General features: G+C 38.8%; 1 protein-coding gene across 2 annotated transcripts in view; it reads left to right on the forward strand.

Moving 5' to 3' along the window:
• The window catches only part of XRCC5 (X-ray repair cross complementing 5), a 96,558-nt gene that overhangs the window by 68,608 nt on the left and 8,932 nt on the right, over positions 1–19,018 (forward strand). The window contains exons 17-19 of one of the 2 annotated variants that reach the window (XM_054548689.1): positions 11,977–12,086; positions 14,387–14,483; positions 16,669–16,735. In XM_054548689.1, the coding sequence (XP_054404664.1) occupies positions 11,977–12,086; positions 14,387–14,483; positions 16,669–16,735 (274 nt within the window). 2 annotated transcript variants of the gene reach the window in all.

The following is a 19,018-nucleotide window of genomic DNA, read 5'->3' on the forward strand; positions in this document are numbered from 1 at the left end:
AGGAGGGTAGAAGCCACAAACCAAAGATAAGATATGCCTGCAGATCTGCTTCAAATTTCCTGAGGGCAGTAGATGAAATTATTTCTAAGGGCCTTTTTTACCACTGCTCTTTAAGTATATGAATAATAAACAAAAAGAGCAAAGTATGTGGTTCAGAAGGAATAAAACAAAAAAGAAAGAAAATAATCAATGAAATAGAAGTATCGTGTCACCCCATGAAAATTGTCTTCCTGTTGAGAGCTCACTAGAAATAGAAACAATTGTTTATCGTCTCCTTGTATGACAATCTCTTAACTGTTTCGAGATGATTTACTTGCTCCTTAGGCTTCCATTAAAATAAGTACATGCTTATATGGGGGAAAATGCAAATAGTAATATAATAGCATATAAAGTTAAAAAGTGGACATCTCCTTTATTATCCCCCTCCCTTTGAAACTCTGCCCATACCCACATTCTCTGTCTTCATAGGAATAACCCTGTTCATCCCTACTGATTCCCTGTATTGTAATCAAGATGGTTAATTGTTTTAGGGTATAATAAATTGGGGGATATCGTCAGAAACAGTACATTTTGGGAAAACCCTCCATTCCCAGTGGCATCAAGCAGCTTGATCTAAGAAAAGAAAAAGGTGTACACCAACATGAGATGAGGCATACTTAGTAAGCAATAATAAAACGCCAAGATGTCTTCATGCATATAATCATGACAGTGTTGGATGTGATATCTCATCCCTGTACATCTGCATATATCTCTTACATAGCATGTTATTCTTTCTGCATTTCCCCCTTCAATAGAACTTTATTGTAACCATTTCCATCTGTGTAAAATTAAGGGAGGGAGGGGATAAAAGAGAGTTCTAGACTGTCTACTCCCCTAAGTGACAGCCAGTACTAAATACACAGCTTATGGGTTTAAACTGAACGAACAACAAAAAGACATGTTCATTCCTTAGGCTTTTAGAGGAGTAAACCAGTGAGGCCTACACCATTTGTTCATCCATTCAACAATTATTTGTTGAATGCCTACTGTGTGCCAGTCATACCAAGATACAGACAGTAAACAAATAAGAAAATATATGTCAAATGGTGATAAGCATTTTTGTTAGTGTCCTAGTGCTGCAGTAATGGAGTACCACAAACTGAGTGCCTTAAAGCAGTGGAAGTTTATCCTTGCAGTTCTGGAGACTAAAGTCCAAAATCACAGGACTGCTTCCTTCTGAGAGGTGTGAGGGAGAATCTGTTCAATGCTCTCTCGTAGCCTTTGGTGACAGCTGGCAATTCTTGCATCCCTTGACTTGTAGATCCATTACTCTAATCTCTGCTCTCTTAACAGGGAGTTCTTGTATGTCTGTATCCAAGTTTGCCTCTTCTTATAAGGATGTCAGTCCTATTGGATTAGGGCCTTTCCTAGTGACCTCATCTTAATTTGATCACACATCTGCAAGGACTCTCTTTCCAAGTAAGGTCACATTGTGAGGTTTTGGTAAGGAGAGGAATGTGGGGGCGTTGTGGGGATACTGTTCAGCCCATGGCAGCACTATAGAGAAAAGGTAAAGCAAGATAGTGGGATAGGGAATGCTAGGTTGAGATGGGCTTATAATTTTATGTAGAGGATCAGGGAAGTCCTCACTGTTGAACTGAGAATTGAGGATAGTGAGAGAGAGAACCTAGTGGATATCTGTGAGGAGAGCTTTGCAGACAGAGGGAGCAGCATGTTCTTGAGAAGCTCAAGATGAGTATGCTTGGCTAGAAGCATCAGGGAGGCCCGTGTGGCTGGAGCAAAGAAAGTAGGAGCTGAGAAGTCAGAGAGCTGGCTGGGGTACATATCACATAAGGCCTCCTAGACCTTTTGCTTTTCTCTGAGTGAATATGAAACCATTGAAGAGTTTGAAAGAGCGGAGGATCTGGTTTTATATTTCATGCCACGTTGAGGAAAAGGGCAAGGTTGAGGTAGGCAGATGAGTTAGAAGGCGTCGGCGTTAATCCTTGTGACCGGAGGTAGTAAGAAGAGGTCCGATTTTTGATCCGTTTTGAAAGTAGAATTGTCAAGTTTTGCTGATCATTTGAATGTAGAGTGTGTGAGAGAAAAAGAGTTTAAAAATAACTCCCAAGATTTTTAGTCTGAGCAACTGGACGAATTGCCATTTGCTGAGAAGGGGAAGATGGTCATGCAGGTCTGGACTTCAGGAAAAAGGTTTGAGTTGTATGTATAAATCGTGGAGAAGGAGCCATAGAGACTTTAAGACATGAGACTGGAAGAAATCCTTGAGTAACGGAGAGGTATGGGATCTAGGGCACAGGTGGAAGGGGTAACTTAGATAACACACAGACAGTTCAGCAAAGGCAATAGGATGGAAGGCAGTATATATGGGTGCAGATGCAGGTAGGTGACTACTTTGAAGAAGAATTCGTGGAGGGGCCGGGTACAGTGGTTTACGCCTGTAATCCCAGCACTTTGGGAGGCCAAGGCGAGTGGATCACTTGAAGCCAGGAATTCAAGACCAGCCTAGCCAACATGGCAAAACCCTGTCTCTACTAAAAATACAAAAATTAGTCAGGCATGATGGCGTGGGCCTGTAGTCCCAGCTACTCAGGAGGCTGAGGCACAAGAATTGCTTGAACCTGGGAGGCGGGAGGTTGCAGTGAGCTGTGATCATGCCAGTGCCCTCCAGCCTGGGCAACAGAGCAAGACTCTGTCTTAAAAAGAATTCCTGGAGGAGGTTGGCATAACCTGGTCCATTATGGTAAAGGTAGATAGGAGAGGGCCCAAAGAAGGGCATTCTAAGGAAGGCAACCACCTAAGTGATGGCGTGTCCTGATGTTATTAATGGGACTCTCTCCAGAAATAAGCAGTGTGGTTACTGTTGTTTTGCCCCTTGAGTATCTTTCTTTTTTGGAGATGGAGTTTTGCTGTCGTTGCCCAGGCTGGAGTGCAATGGCGCGATCTTGGCTCACCGCAACCTCCACCTCCCAGGTTCAAACAATTCTCCTGCCTCAGCCTTCCTGAGTAGCTGGGATTACAGGCATGCACTACCACGCCCGGCTAATTTTGTATTTTTAGTAGAGACGGGGTTTCTCCGTGTTGGTCAGGCTGGTCTCGAACTCCCGACCTCAGATCATCCGCCCGCCTCGGCCTCCCAAAGTGCTGGGATTACAAGCATGAACCACTGCGCCCAGCCTTGAGTTTCTTTATTGGCATTTCTGACAACTTTGTATCCATTTCTCTTCTGCTTTCTAATCATCTTCTAATTTACTTCTCAGGTCTGTCTCTTCCTTTCCATCCTATCACTATCCTAATTCAGGCTTTCATTATTTTATCATTGGACAGTTCCAGCATCCTTCATTAATAACCTTCAAAGTTCTCCTTCATTCCTGCCCATATGTTTGTACAGATTTAAGTTCTTATAGCACAGATTTTATTCTGGGTTAGCCCTCATTAATTACGCCCATTCAGTCCCCCATTCAAGGCTTGCCACAATCTGGTCCCATTCTGCCACTCCCTACCCACTCTTACACAGATTCCCTCTGTGAACCTTGTATTCAAACCATATTCCTGCTAATGCCCTTGCAGCATCGGCTTTCTAAAGCTGATTAACTCTTTACAAAAAAAATGGCCATTCTTATCTTTACCCCCAAATCCTACTCTAAAGAGATGCTTGTGATTTGAACCAGTATATCTTTGGATCCCAATGCTGCCCGTAGTTTTATTATAGTATGACTCATTAGATACTGCTGCTGCTCTACCATCAGTGAGACAAAATGACCTCCTTCTGGCTTTTTTGGTTTCCATTGCGACTTTAATAAAACAGTGCTTGGGAGTAATAAGAATTTGAATTTTTGAATTGTAGCAGATTTACTTCTCTGGTTCTTTGGATCAATTCCTAAGTCTTAGCCCCATCAAAGAAGAAGTACAGAATCTAACATGTCTGTATTTTGACCTCTAGAATACTGTAAAACTTTCTTCATAAAATTAGAAAGGATAGAGGGGGAAAATGAAAGGAAAAAGAAGAATCTGAGAGGTCCCTAAGGAAAGATACCGTATAGACCAAGGCATTATTTATCAGTTTTTAGAAGGAGTTATCACATAGAATATGGTCTTTCTAAAATTTCTAGTACCTAATATTTCCTTTCAAAAAAGACTCAAATTCTTGAGGCATCCTAGAAGACTTGTGTGCTGCCTCCCCCTTGTCCACCTTCCCCAAAAGCACATTCAACAATGGCTGCCTGTTTCTCTCCTTGGTGAGGAGTCTGACTCATCATTCACTCTATCTTTTCAACTGATACCTGCGTTTCAGTTCCATTCAATTACCAACTTTTAATTGGATCCCATTGCCAGATTGATTTTGTGTTCCTGTTTCCTCTTGGCTGCACCGTTACTATGACTACTTGGTGTCTTCTACTTACTTCCTATATTAGTTTGATGACATCTATTCAGGTATGAAGCTGGATAGATACTATAAAATTGCTACAGTACCAATCACTATTATCTTGCATTTTTCCTTTCCCTTACTGCTCATTTGGAATGGAATCAAGCATGGTGATAAAGTTCTTAATTCTTCTCTATCAATTTTAGTAAGCATTGGCAAGTTTTAGAATTCTAGGACCTTGGAAAATTGTGGAGACCCTCTTTCTCTGCCCTCACTAGCCTTCACCCCCCACCACAACACATTCCTTCAGGCATATGGCATATATGTTTCCTAAAAAGCTGAAAGATATCATTTCCTCATTTAATTAGAAAGTCTTCCTTTAGTTTCTTTCTTATGTTAGCATAATATCTCAATATTCTACTTTAAGTGTACTCCTTTGTAGAATTGGGGAAAATTAGTTACACTAGGCAGTGCATGTTCTTTGGTCTTTAGTTAACTGCTGTATGCCCTATAAATATTAATTGATGACCTTCAGGCTTTATGGGATATGTTTAGTGATTTTTTAATGGGTAAACTGAGTATTTTTAATAAAAAATTACAAGACCATAGAATGCCACAGAACCATTCCACTTACCAGGAAACTTAAAATTTGTCAGCTGACCTGGGAACAGATCTGGTCATATACCCAAGCTATTTAAGAAGAGAAATATTATTCATCAGAATAAAAATGTTATATCATAATGCTCTCTTACATAAAATGAGCTTACAGCCAATGGGCTAACTGGGTATCATTTTTCTAGTTTCTCATTAGCTCCCACTACCATATTTGTTATACAGAGTGAGCTAAGGCCAAGAGACCTTCCATATCATTCTTCCTGTGGCTACAAACTAGGATTCACAGCTAGCTCAAATAAAAACAGAAATAAAAGGGAGAGATCTCATAGTCTGTAGGAATGAATTCTGACAATAAAGACCTTGCATTTACTCTGTTCCTTGTGCCTGGGGTTTTAATTTAACACATCAATGAAAAGGCACCATTTAAAAAGGGGGGGAAACACCCAGCAGGACTTACTTTTATTAGTGCAATTTGTAAGAAATTACTGCACTTAATGAGAAAATCGTTAAGCATGAAAAAATGGGCTCTGACTGAACTTGTGGAACTTAAATGGTGAGGTTTTAATTGAGTTTTTTAGTTATTGGTAAGAATAATAATAATAATTTAAAAATACAGGACTGCGTCTGTGTGTTGAGGTGGTCAGCACTTTGCATATCTTAGTCCAATTTCCTGTGCCACTGGTCATGCATAATATTATGGCTGTGGTGTTCTCTCTGTCGTATCTACTGATTTTTCTGTTCTGAAAGGGAAGCAGGGAACTTCTTTTTTGTTAGATTGAGGAAGTTTGGGGCAAAGAGCTAGCAGAACAGTTTCTAGAAGGTGGAAGAAGCGCAGGCTAAGGCAAAGAGCAGAGCTATGTCTGCTTCTCAGTCCAGCTGCTTAAAAAAGATGACAAATTTCAATGTCATTTTCAGGTTACTCAAGCTTATGCTTTTTTCCTAGTTCTCTGTTTCTTTTGTTGCCATCCAGTGATTTATTTTTCCTCAATAAGAATATTTCATTAAAGACCATGCAACTAAAAAACAAGAATACCAAGAGCAAAGAGCACTCTTCAGTCCGAACTCTTTTAGAAGTGGAAGCAGAAAGAAGGGTGTTTAAGAAATAAGTCAGCAGTGTGTGTGTGTGTGTGTGTGTGTGTGTGTGTGTGTGTGTGTGTATGATTTAGAGAAAAAATATTTAAGATACCTTCTTTTTGTACTTAAAATTTCATAAGTACGTTTGACTTCTGAGAGGACCAGAATGCCATGGGAAGTGCTCAGTTGCATCCAGTACCTCTTGTTTATTGTCATAGTCCACACAGTTGCATGTCACAACCATGTTAGGCCCAAAGGAAAGGAAATGTATGTAGCTCTAAAGATGTTTCAAGTAGAAGTAAAAACAATATTTTTTTACATAATTTGTTTTTTATAGAAATACAGCTATTTTTAAAAAATTAAAATGTCTGGGAGAAGCTTTAAATATGCTTTTGAACTTCTTCAGTAACTTTTAATTGAATTTCATTGTATCCTACCTCACTAGAAAGAAAGAAACCTGCAAATTTTAGCTTCCCTTATAATTTAAATGATGCCTTGCTAATTTCTGTGTTTTTGAGAAGGAGTCTCACCCTGTCGCCCAGGCTGGAGTGCAGTGGTGAGATCTTGGCCCACTGCAACTTCTGCCTCCCAGGCTCAGATGATTCTCCTGCCTCCGCCTCAGCCTCCTGAGTAGCTGGGATTACAGGCATACGCTACAACACCCAGCTAACTTTTGTATTTTTAGTAGATGGGGTTTTGCCATATTGGCCAGGCTGGTCTTGAACTCCTGACCTCAGGGGATCCGCCTGACTCGGCCTCCCAAAGTGCTGGGATTACAGGCGTGAGCCACTGGGCCCAGCCTGATGCCTTGCATTTCTCTCTCCTGGAAATATCCAATTCATAAAACGGGCCATCCGCTTGTGAGTTCATAACACACTGTGCCCTTAGATCCCCTCCTCACCCTCCCTTCTTCTGTATGCCCTGCGTCTGAGGGAGGTGTGGGCAGAGCTGGCTCCTGTAGGTTGCATTTCCCAGGCTCCTGTGTCTAAAGACCTCCTGCTGGGTTCGGCATGAGAGATATTGGTGGGAAGTAGGGAGGGAGAAACCAGTGTATCTCTTCTTCCCTTTCTATGCTGGTTAGCGTCTTTGGTCCTCAGTGTCTTCAGCTCCCGTAGGACAGATCCCTGAGCTCTATTTATACCCTTTCTTTTCTTTTTCCTGAGTACCCAAGGGATGCTAAGGGTTTCTTGCTGTTACCAATCCCAGGGTTACAGCACCATTCTCAGTTGGCTTTAACACACTTCATAACCTGCAAAACAATTGCCTGTCTTAAATCTCCTGTGTTAAATATTTGGAGTGATTTATATTCCTTGTGTTGGACCCTGACTGATATACACGCTGCCTCTACCCACAATGGCCAATTTATATCCGATAGTAAAGAGGCATAAAGAAAGCCCGTTTTTGATATGTTTCTTAAATTGCCTGTGTTGAAACAGACTTTCTTTCTTATCAGGCAAATATCTTTTAAAAGTTTCTGGCTTAAACAATGATTATAATTTACATGTGGATTTAATTTATGGTAGACTGGACTGCTTGCCTAGAGTTTTATTTGCTGATGGGCATTACTCCTTTTTATTCTCTTAATAATGAATTACCTGACCTTATACTTATTTTGATTTAAGTGCTTGATTTTTATTGTCGCTTTTAATTTTGTGTTATAAAGATGCAATTGTCATTGGCTATATAAATTTGTTTTTTTCTTTTCTTTCTTTCTTTTTTTTTTTTTTTTTTTTTGAGATGGAATCTCACTCTGTTGCCCAGGTTGGAGTGCAGTGGCATGATCTCGGCTCACTGCACCCTCCACCTCCTGGGTTCAAGCGGTTTCTGGCTAATTTTGTATTTTTAGTAGAGACAGGGTTTCACAATGTTGGCCTGGCTGGTCTCGAACTCCTGACCTCAAGTGATCCGTCCTTCTTGGCCTCCCAAAGTGCTAGGGTTACAGGCATGAGCCATTGCGACCGGCCATAAATTTGTTCTTCACATTTAAAATTTATTTAACTGCTGACATTTGCAAAATGTACAGCATTTCAATAAGTAACATTTACATGAGGCATTGAGAAAGTGAGAAGAATTAAATTGGGAAATATCCTAAATGATGACTGAGTTCAGCCAAATCATTTGAGGTGTCTTCACAGTCTTTTATATATAATGTGTGACAGATGAGGGAACCTACTGCTTTTTGGGCTCTGTCAGATGGAGGAGAAAATCCCACAATAAATGACTTCCTTTCACTTTGTTGGAAACATCTTTGCAAAGAACAGAGGTAGTGAGTAAACGTAAAGTCAGAGGCAGACATGCACATGGCCCTGGGTGTTTTGACTTTGGTGACTGCGCAGTGAGAGGGGAGGTGTAGTCCATTTTATAGGACTTTGGGTGGTGTTGAATGTTTTCAGTAGAGAAGCACAATGTGTATTTGAGATTAAACAAGAAAACTTCGCCATTTTCCTCTTCTGTAACATTTCTAAATCTGGATAACATTTTGAATATGATACTGAAGTATTGTATTGAGATTAATTTTGGGTGTCAACATCTGTACTCACTTAAGATACTGGGTTAGTATATGATGCCCATATCTAAAGGTTTTGCATTTTCTAAAACCTCAAAATCCAAAACAGACATTTGAAGTAATCCTGGAAATAAATGACAGCCATTTGCCTGACTTAGTATCCTAAGATGGATGGCCCTTCCAATGGCCATTTTTTATTTTAGCTACTAATGAGTATTATTGAGTCACTGACTAATTTCGAAAAGCATTTTGGTGAATTTTAATTGGGGCTGTGATTTACTGAGTTTTAAGACTGATAAGCCATTCCTCAGTGCTGTAATTGATGTAGAAGCAGAGAAAAGCACCCTGATGATCAGCATTTCCTTTATGTGGGGCAGGGGAGTCAAAGGCGTATTCCAGCCAAATATTATAGAATATTATTTTTTCAGCCATTTCTGCTTTTACTTTTATTACAAATGGCAGGGAAATGTGAAGTGCCACAAAACTTTGGAAAGGAAGTCTCTTGTCTACATCCCTTTTGATACTCAGTATATTCAAGCATCATCCATCACAGCTATTCCCTGGTGTTAAATGGTTCGTTATAGTCAGTGAACCACAAAAGTAGTCTGGGTAGAGGGACAGAATTTAGAATCATGGACCAGATTCACAAGCCATGTAACTGAGTATTCCTAGAAGGCCAAAATCTGGTTCTTTGTATTCATTGGGTTTATTGGAAGTTTGGATATGTTTATCCATCTGTGTTTCTGAACCCTCTGGAGGAAAGAGCAGAACAGTCTAAATCCAAATGGGCCCACAGATACATCAGGACTTCATTTTTTTTTTACAAAGAAACTGGGTATTGAGACTCCTGCTACTTCCTTTTACAAAGAATTTATGGTAGACCGGACTGCTTTCTTTCCTGTATCATTGCAAATGGATTGTTGGCTTGGGTATTTATTTTTGTTTCTTTTGAATATTTTTCTCTGTAAGATAGCAACTGTGTGTGTGTATGTGTGTGTGTGTGTGTGTGTGTGTTCTGTCATATTTCAGGATAAAATTAGGAAGCTGGTTGTTTTGGTTTTTTGTTTTGCTTTGTTTTTTTGTAAAGCAATTTAGTACCTGTGTAGTCGTTTGCCATCTCTTAGGATTCCCTACGTTTCTATCCTTAATTGCCTATGCCCTTTTTACTCTTTTCCTTGTAGTCTTTATGCAATAGTTTGGACACAGCAGACAACTCTTTCTTTTAAATCTCTTCTCTTAGTAGACAACTCTTTCTTTTAAATCTCTTCTCTTAGTATCTGTGATGCCATTAGCTTTTCTCCAAACACAGCTTGTGCTTTCTCACCTCTTCTTCATACTTAGACTAATTCTGTTTCCTGCTGTGTAATTGCCAAATTCTGTTTTTCATTGCCTAGCTAAAAAGCCATGTTGATTTGTGAAGCTTTCTGTAATCACCAAAGATTTTTTAAAAATTCAAACCAATTAATGTATTTCCTTAAAACTCATAGCCCTCTTCACATTATTTCCCAGTGTTAATTTTATGTATATGCATTATATTCCCTATTCAACTGCAAACTCCTCAAAGGCAAGGGCCTTGTCTTCAACTTAATTCTGTCTCCCACAGAACATAACATAGTATCTTCTACGTAGTAGTCGCACAATAAATACATACTATCAAACAAAGAGAAACATTTACATTATAGCTTCCTAAGATTTCCTATTCTCATTTCAAAAGAAATGGAGAATTTAGAGTCTCTAGGATTATTGCCCTTGGCCTGTAAAGGTTTTTATTTGTGCCCAGATAATGTAACTTCAAGTGAACTTTGTATCAGATGATCTGGGAAAGTACACTGCTTTCTGTTATCAAACATTTCTGTTACTTTGCTTTTCAAGCTGAAAAGGGGAGATAACTTCTGTTTGCTTTGAGCTTTTGTTGATGGTTTTCTGCTCTGCCTACTAATCAGGGTTGTATTATTTACCTTGTTTAAAAAGGTTCATCTGAACATTCTCTCTCTACTTTGAATTGCAGTTGGATATTAATTCACTGCTGCGGGATATGTTGGTAAAGATTTCTGAAATTGCATGAAAATGTTTCTTTAATCCCTCAAGTTTGTTAAGTGCTTTCTTATAATGGAGATCATAATCTCCGAGTTGGTAGAAGGGATGAAACGGTTACTGGGGATATTTTTCCCTTGTTGGAAAATTGCTGTATTAAAAAATACTTCATCCAGCTTTTTAATCCTTTCCACATGCTGTATGGTCCTTAGGAAATAAGTAGATTCTTAGCACCGATTTCATGTTTTTAATAAGGAAGGCGTTGAGTAATGTTCAGGTCACTGTGATTCACAGAGTTAGTGGCCTGGGGCCTTTATTGGTAAAGCTTGAAAGTAGTTTTCTTTAGCATTGTGCATACACAGGTAGCTACTAGAATGCTCACAGGAGGCTGTGATTTGGGGAAACATGCAGTCATAGAATATCTTGAACATTCAGCATAAATTGTCAAACGGCCACAGCTAGTGAATGGTTTCAGGGGACAAGGGAGAGGAGCCTTTAGGCATGAATACCCACATCTCCCTGATTTGTTCTTCCACACACAGATCTTAAGGGTCAGTTTTGATCTGTACACAGCAAGTTAAGTTTCCTCATGACTTTTAGATTTCCTTTTTCCTCTGCTTTTTATTCATACTGAAGAATTTTTTGTTTCTTTGTAAGGTATAATCTACTTTGGAAATGATAACACTATGAATGCATTTTCTCTTTCTATAGCATTTATGACATTGCTTGCTGACAGTTAACTGTTTATTAAGTATTTGTGGCTTTTGGAGTAGTGAGCAATAGGGAGAATATTCAGGTCCAGCTAAGGGCATAAGATAGATAGTAATGATTTCTCATTCGAAAGGGATATTTTGTTAAGACTAGGGTTGATCTTTTCTAATTTAACCTTGGATTGGTAGAAGATGGGGTGTCCCTGGCTCATTATTTTTCACTGCCCAGCACTGTTTGACAGTTAACCTGAGTAGAATTAGGGGAGGGACTAGAGGATCTGTTTTCTGTGAATACAATAGGAAAGGCAGTTTTGAATTATCCAAATGGCCCCTAAATTCTGGGGGAAAATAAAATAACAACAACAGCAGTTTTAAAAACAACTGCAACCTAGGTTCTGACATCACAGAAAGGAATATTTCAACTATAATTCTCAGCATTTTAGAAATTAATTTCTTGACAAATATCAATAGGTATTATTCAGACTTTTCAAATACATAGTTTTGAAATCAGAATTTTGCATCTCATCTCTCCCCTAAAAGAAGTATGGCAATTGTGCTTGCTGACCATGAGGCTTGTGAACTGTAATACATACTTATAGGCACAAACACAGAAGCATACCCTCTCTCAGGCATCACTCAAATCTAAGAAAATTTGTTGTCTTATGTTTTAGCGAGTAACCAGCTCATAAATCACATCGAACAGTTTTTGGATACTAATGAAACACCATATTTTATGAAGAGCATGGACTGCATCCGAGCCTTCCGGGAAGAAGCCATTAAGGTAATGCTATCCTAGCATCTCTTTTCTTCCTAAACAGTTGGCGACTATCACAGGGAAAGAGGCATACAGCATCCTGGAAATGAGCCTGGGCCGTGGAAATTATCATTCTCAATGTGAATAGCAGTGTATGCCAGTGGAACTAAAAATGACTTAAACTCATGTTACTATCACTGTCATTTCTGAGATGGGATAAAGATGAGTAGGTAGGGTGTTTTATCCGTGAAAGTTGGCTTTTTATTGTACTGAAGCCCTAGCCTTTGCTTTCTGTTCCTATTTAGGGAACCAAGGAAATTTCCTTTATAACCTCTGGTAGCCCACTCATTATTGTAAAGGATGAGCTATTTTAGGGAAATGGATGGAAAATATATATTGGTATAATTATTGGGAAAGATTTTATGAAGACAGGAGTAGGGATCTAAATGTCAGAAAAAAAAGAACACTGACAATAAGTTCCTCCCATGCCTTTTGTGTGGGTTTTGTCTGTTTGATTGTTTTATTAGGAATTGTTAGAAAATATTTCTAAAACTTTTCTGAATTATGTATAGGCTTTTATATCTCTAGGTAAGAAGTGAGCAAGTTTAAATTAGAAAGCATATTTTTAAAGTGGGCACAGTTGTAGTATATGTTCTTGTGTGGGTGCTTATTAAATACTTGACGAACGTATGAATGAATTAATGCTTAAATAATTTAGGTGCTTACAAAGAGTGACAAGAAAATGGAAAAATCATTAAAATTAGATTCAGTAACAGATTCAGAAGTAGATAACCTGAATACTCTTCAGATAAAAGACAGATTTTGGAAAAGTAGAGTCAGGACAAGACTGCAGATGATTCAGTTGGATGGAGAAAGATGTGGTTTGATGGAAAGAGATAGTAAAAGTGTATTGCGTTTTTAAAGCACTACCCAGGCTAGATGGAGTGTCTTATAACACTTCTGTGCATGGTTGCCACCCAGTGTCCTTAAAAATACCAGGTCACCTTGTATTTCTTAAAAAAAATAAGAGAGAAGAGGAGCAGAAGAGACTTCAGTGACATATCATTCAATCTTAATGGAGAGATTATTATTTTTTCTTTTCCTTTTTTTTTTTTTTTCTTGAGACGGACTTTCGCTCTTGTCGCCCAGGCTGGAGTGCAGTGGCGGATCTCGGCTCACTGCAACCTCTACCTCCCAGGCTCAAACGATTCTCCTGCCTCAGCCTCCCAAGTAGCTAGCATTACAGGCGCATGCCACCATGCCCAGCTAATTTTTGTATTTTTAGTAGAGATGGGGTTCCACCATGTTGGCCAGGCTGGTCTTGAACTCCTGACCACAGGTTATCCGTCCACCTTGGCCTCCCAGAGTGCTGGGATTACAGGGGTGAACTACTGTGCCTGGCCAAGGGCTATTTTTTGAACTGTAAAAAGATTATCTCTAAGTTTTATGGAACAATTAGGAAAATGAGAATACTGGCTAGTTATTTGGTTCTATTAAGGAGTTATTAATTTTTTATATGGTGTTAATGGCATGTGAGTGTTTTAAAAGAGTATATATTTTCTATATTTCATACAAGAATATTTATAAATGAAATAATTTGACTGAAATTTTCTTCAATATAATTGGAGGGTTATGGGAGAAGAAGGCATAGTATAGAGGAAGCAAGATTGGTTTGATTGATAATTATTTCTTTATTTTATTTTTTATCTTTGAGAAGGAGTTTTACTCTTGTTGCCCAGGCTGGAGTGCAGTGGCATGATCTCGGCTCACTGCAGCCTCTGCCTCCCGGGTTCAAGCAATTCTCCCGCCTCAGCCTTCCGAGTAGCTGGGAATACATGTGCCTGCCACCGCACCCAGCTAATTTTTGTATTTTTTAGTAGAGACGGACCCATGTTGGCCAGGCTGATCTCAACCTCCTGACCTCAGGTGATCTGCCCGGCTCAGCCTCCCAAAGTGCTGGGATTACAGGCATGAGTCAACATGCTCGGCCTGAATTGATAATTATTGAAGCTGTGTTATGAGGGTGTGAGCACTCACTAAATTGTTCTCTGTTTTTGTTTGGGATTTTCTACATTAAATGTTAAAAATTAAAAACAAAGGGCTAGGCCACCACAGAAAAACTGACTCTGGGAAGCTCTGTGCCTTCCACAGATGGAAGGATTTCTGGTCCCCAGTGAACACACCTCAGTTTGGAATGCCAGCTTCCCATGTACCAAAGAAGAACATTTTTTTTTTTGTAATAAATAAGGTGATTCAGAGTCTGGGGTGAATTTGTTTTTGTGTTTGCTCTGACTTGCTGCCTCCTCTACCCCAACTTGCTACCACAGTTTTCAGAAGAGCAGCGCTTTAACAACTTCCTGAAAGCCCTTCGAGAGAAAGTGGAAGTTAAACAATTAAATCATTTCTGGGAAATTGTTGTTCAGGGTAAGTTGTAATTTGTCTTTTTTTAAAACATATTTTTAAAATACTTATGCTATTTTATTCTAAATATACATATAAATTCTAAATATAAACTGTATTGTATAATGAGTTACGTGGGAAACGTGATGACTTTCTGCATGGCTTTGGGAAATGCTCAGTGTTCGGTGAACTTAAACTCTCCCTTAATAAGCATAAATACAAAGTGATAAATAATAAATAAACATGTAAGTTCCATCTTAGACTCTTTACGCAGCATGACCTATTTCAGGGCTGTGCCTTTCTGTTTGTTGAATGGAGCAGCTGTGTGGGCGAACATTGTCCCCTTTCTCAGATCCTTAGGCCATTTCAGTCCTGCTGGATCCACAGCCCTTTGGTTGACCTCACCCAGATTTTATCTCCCTGCTACTTTTCATATACCATGTTCTTGGACTTTCCGTTTCAGCAGACCAGCATCTTCATGTACCAAAACCATTCAGTTCCTCACTTGCACAGCAACCAATGCAAGTTAAACCCAGAAAGAAGACAGCACACATTATTTCAATGTTAGGCTTGATCTTTGCTTTTTTTCATGCCCTTTGCCCCACCATTTTTAAAACATGACTTGATTTTCTTTTAGAACCCAAGTATAAGATATTACTTGTTTAAAATACGTATTATGAAAATGATTATGAGATAGAGAAACTTTTCACTTATACTAGAGATGCAAAATTTGTTTCAATCTCTCTTTCTGTGCGAATTCTATATAAAAAGAGTTGCATACCTATCTATCCACCTTCTAATGGGCAACTCTTCATCACACAGGTAACTGTTTTCCTGACAGTTAATTTTTCAGCCCTTTAACTTCTGCACTGGAGAACAAAAGGAATTGGAATGGGGTAGTGAAGGGGGCTTACTCAAATCACTTTTGTGTCTCTGCTGTTGACCCTGTAAATGAAGGAGATTGGTTTTGGTATTTATTGAATGCCTATAGCATATTATTTGCTGAAAAGAAACTTACAGGTCATATGCAAAATCCGTCTTTTCTGATAGCTTATATGCCACCGAGAGAATACAGATGACCAAGGCCATTCATAGGTACAAATGGATGTTAAATACATGTGCTTTTCTAACAGTATATCAGGTATCAGCCATCTGATGTAGGAAAATAGGAAGAAGAGCAAACTAAAGAGTAGATTTTCTACCCTTGATTTGCTCTTACTGAGCTAAAATTGATAAACTGTCCTAAATGATAGACATGCCCCTTGGTGAAGACCATGTTTTCTTCCTCCGTAGTCCTCTGTTCACTCTATCAATAGCCAGTAACATGGCCACAGGACAAAATGCATGGCGTAGTTCCATATTGGGCACCTGATGTCTTGGACAAAAGCATACAGTCATTTAATTATCATTTATTTATTGAGCTTCTGCTGTGTTCTACAGTTAAGCCCTCACTTAACGTTGTCCATAGGTTCTTGAAAATTGTGACTTTAAGCAAAATGACACATAATGAAACCATTTTTTTTCTCATCAGTGTTATAATGAAACAATATTATTCAAGGACCTACTTTTGTTTCACTTAAAGTCAGTTTCCAACAACCTATTGATGATAGTTAAGTAAGTACATACTGTACATTGAGGGGAATATAAAGATTTATAAGACCGAGTGTCTGCCCTTGAGAAAATATATTCTTAGGAGAGAGAACATGTGTACAAATAGTTATATAAGATATGACAAGAGCCATTTCAAAGGAATAAACAAAGTGATCTGAGATTTCTGAAGAAGGGGAGACTTACCTAGAGTTGATCAAGGATGGCTTCATGGAACACGTGGCATTTGACATGCGGCCTTTATTGCTTATTACACAAGGAAAAACTGGAGAAAAGATAATTTAAGATGGTCATTGTTAATTAGTTGCCTTTATAGTTTTATATTTTTTGTAGAACAGAGCACCTTTATAGTTTTAAAAATTTTCAGCTCAGGCTGGGCACAGTGGCGCATGCTTGTAATCCCAGCACTTTGGGAGGCCGAGACGGGAGGATCACTTGAGCCCAAGAGTTCGAGACCAGTCTGGGCAACATAGTGGGACCCTGTCTCCATAAAAAAAAAAGAAATCTTCAGCTCAAAGGTGGGAGGAGGTGTGGTGGAAAGGAGAATGGGATTGGGGTTGATTCTTTGTGTTTTGATTTTACTCTCTGAATTACTTTTTAGATGGAATTACTCTGATCACCAAAGAGGAAGCCTCTGGAAGTTCTGTCACAGCTGAGGAAGCCAAAAAGGTATTGAGGGGTAAACCTTTGTCTTTAGTTGAATTAGTATAGTGGACTTTATTTTCTTGATACCCTCAAAGAAGCTAAATTTTATGGATAACTAAATTAGTGTACTCATTTTGTATTCAATATGTAAATTGCTTCAACCACAGCATCCTCATGGGAGAAATTATAATCTTACTCAGTTTCCTGTAGGCTGTGGTTATATTTCTGGAACTCACCTGTAATCCCAGCTTCAGTACCTCTGGAGCATGCTGTTGAACTCCATAGTGCACAAACTTAGCCTCGGCCCTGGTAAAGGCTATGAAATCCACAGTGATTCCCACCCTGGCCACACATTAGTTACTTAGTGAGCTTGTTTTTCTTTTCTTTTTTCTTTCTCTCTCTCTTTCTTTCTTTTCTTTTTTTTTTTTTTTTTTTTGTTAATACTGATTAAAAATCAGAATTCATTACCCTAGTGATTCTGTTAGTCTGAGATGGGTCCTGGGCACGGTTGGTTTGTTTGCATTTTAAAACCCCTCAGGTGATTGTATTGTATAGTGAATAGAGAAACACTAGTATTCTAGCATAAGGAACATCCAGGTATTTTCAGTAAAAGACCCCATGCAGTCCCCATGAGCTTTTTATTCACACACATTGTTAGGCCTAGGCCTCCTTGTTTGGTGTGTATTGAATCTGATTCAGCCATGAGTCAAATACATGTGGTTATTTAGTTCAGTAATCCTTCATTGTACCTCAAGGTTGTGATGAAATTTTAATGAATTAAGTTGAATAGCTCAAAAGTATATACTTCATAACACTTAGTTTCAGTTACAGTCACTGACTGATGTAGTTCTTCTGGCACCTGACAGCTCTCAGTTACTAAGCTTCTACGATATGCTAGGCACTGTGCTGGATGATAAGACAGCACCCCTGCCCTCTAGAAGCTCAGGCAGTTAAAATGGAGTAGAGGGAAGCAACGGAGACTCAGAAAATAACTATACACACTAAGAGAGAGCTTGGTCTGGTGCTGGTGAATAGGAATCTGTTAGGGAAGTGACAGATGCAAAGCTGGAAATGTTAATCAGATGGCTAAATTCAGGCCAAAATTTAAATATCTTCAATTTTCAACTCAAGAAAGGCATTTGGCAGAAACCATAGTATGGTTTGGAAGAGAAATTAAAATATACAAGAATTTTTATTAAGCACTTTGCCTAGCAAAAGATTTTTGTTAAAAAAAAAAAAAAAACCTGTCCTACTTTCAGGGAGTAGGATCCTGGAATTTTTGAAGCATACTGTAAGGTGGTGATTATATCTCAGAAGGGGTTCCGTGGTGTCTGTACCCTCTCTGCCACAGTAAATACTGAGCACCATGGGCTTGAGTATGCCATTTAACTGTTTGGTTTTATTTCTATTTGTCACTTTATACAATGTTTGATAATATCTCCTCATTGAACTGGGCTATTTCAGTCAAGGTTCTCCAGAGAAACAGAACCAAGAGAACATACATGTGTGCGTGTGTCTGTGTGTGTGTATGCACATACACACACATATATCTATATATAGAGAGATTTATTGGCTGAATTTCAGAAATTGGCTTGTGTGATTGTAGGGCTTGGCAAGTCTGAAATTTGTAGGACAGGCTAGCAGGCTGGAAACTCAGGCAGGATTTCTGTGTTACAGTCCTGAAGCAGAAACCTCAGCTTTTGTTCTTAAGGCCTTCACTGGATTGGATGAGATCTACGAATATTACTAAGATTAATCTTTGCTTAAAATCAGGTAATTTTAGATGTTAATCACATCTACAAAATACCCTCACAGCAACATCTAGAGTAGTGTTTGATGGAACAACTGGGGACCATAGCCCAGCCAAGTTGACACATAATATTCATTGTCACATGGTGGGAAGACCTATCAATCAATTTTTGCTAAACAAGTAAGTCAGGAAAAATACTTTTTGTCATTATTACATTAAGAAAATTTGTTATCCAGGTGACAATACATACTAGAGTTTTTGGAAGAAGCGAGGAGCCGTGACCTAAAAAAGCTTGTGTTTCCTCCCAGCAGCACATCTTAACCAAAGATGTTCCAGCTAAGTTAACCCAGAATATTAGACAGGAAAGAAATCTGAAAACAGATGATGCACTTGCAAATTGTGCAAGGCTTGTTCTGTAATGCAAATAGGATGTCTTCTTTGAAATGTAAAGGCACTGAGCCTAAGCATGAGGAATTTTAATGTCTAATGATGAAGCTATAGAGAGAAATTTCAGTTAATGACCAGGTAGGTATAAGATGGTGTCCTTAGATAATTC

This window comes from Pongo abelii, chromosome 11, assembly GCF_028885655.2.
Source record: "Pongo abelii isolate AG06213 chromosome 11, NHGRI_mPonAbe1-v2.0_pri, whole genome shotgun sequence".
NCBI lineage: Eukaryota > Metazoa > Chordata > Mammalia > Primates > Hominidae > Pongo > Pongo abelii.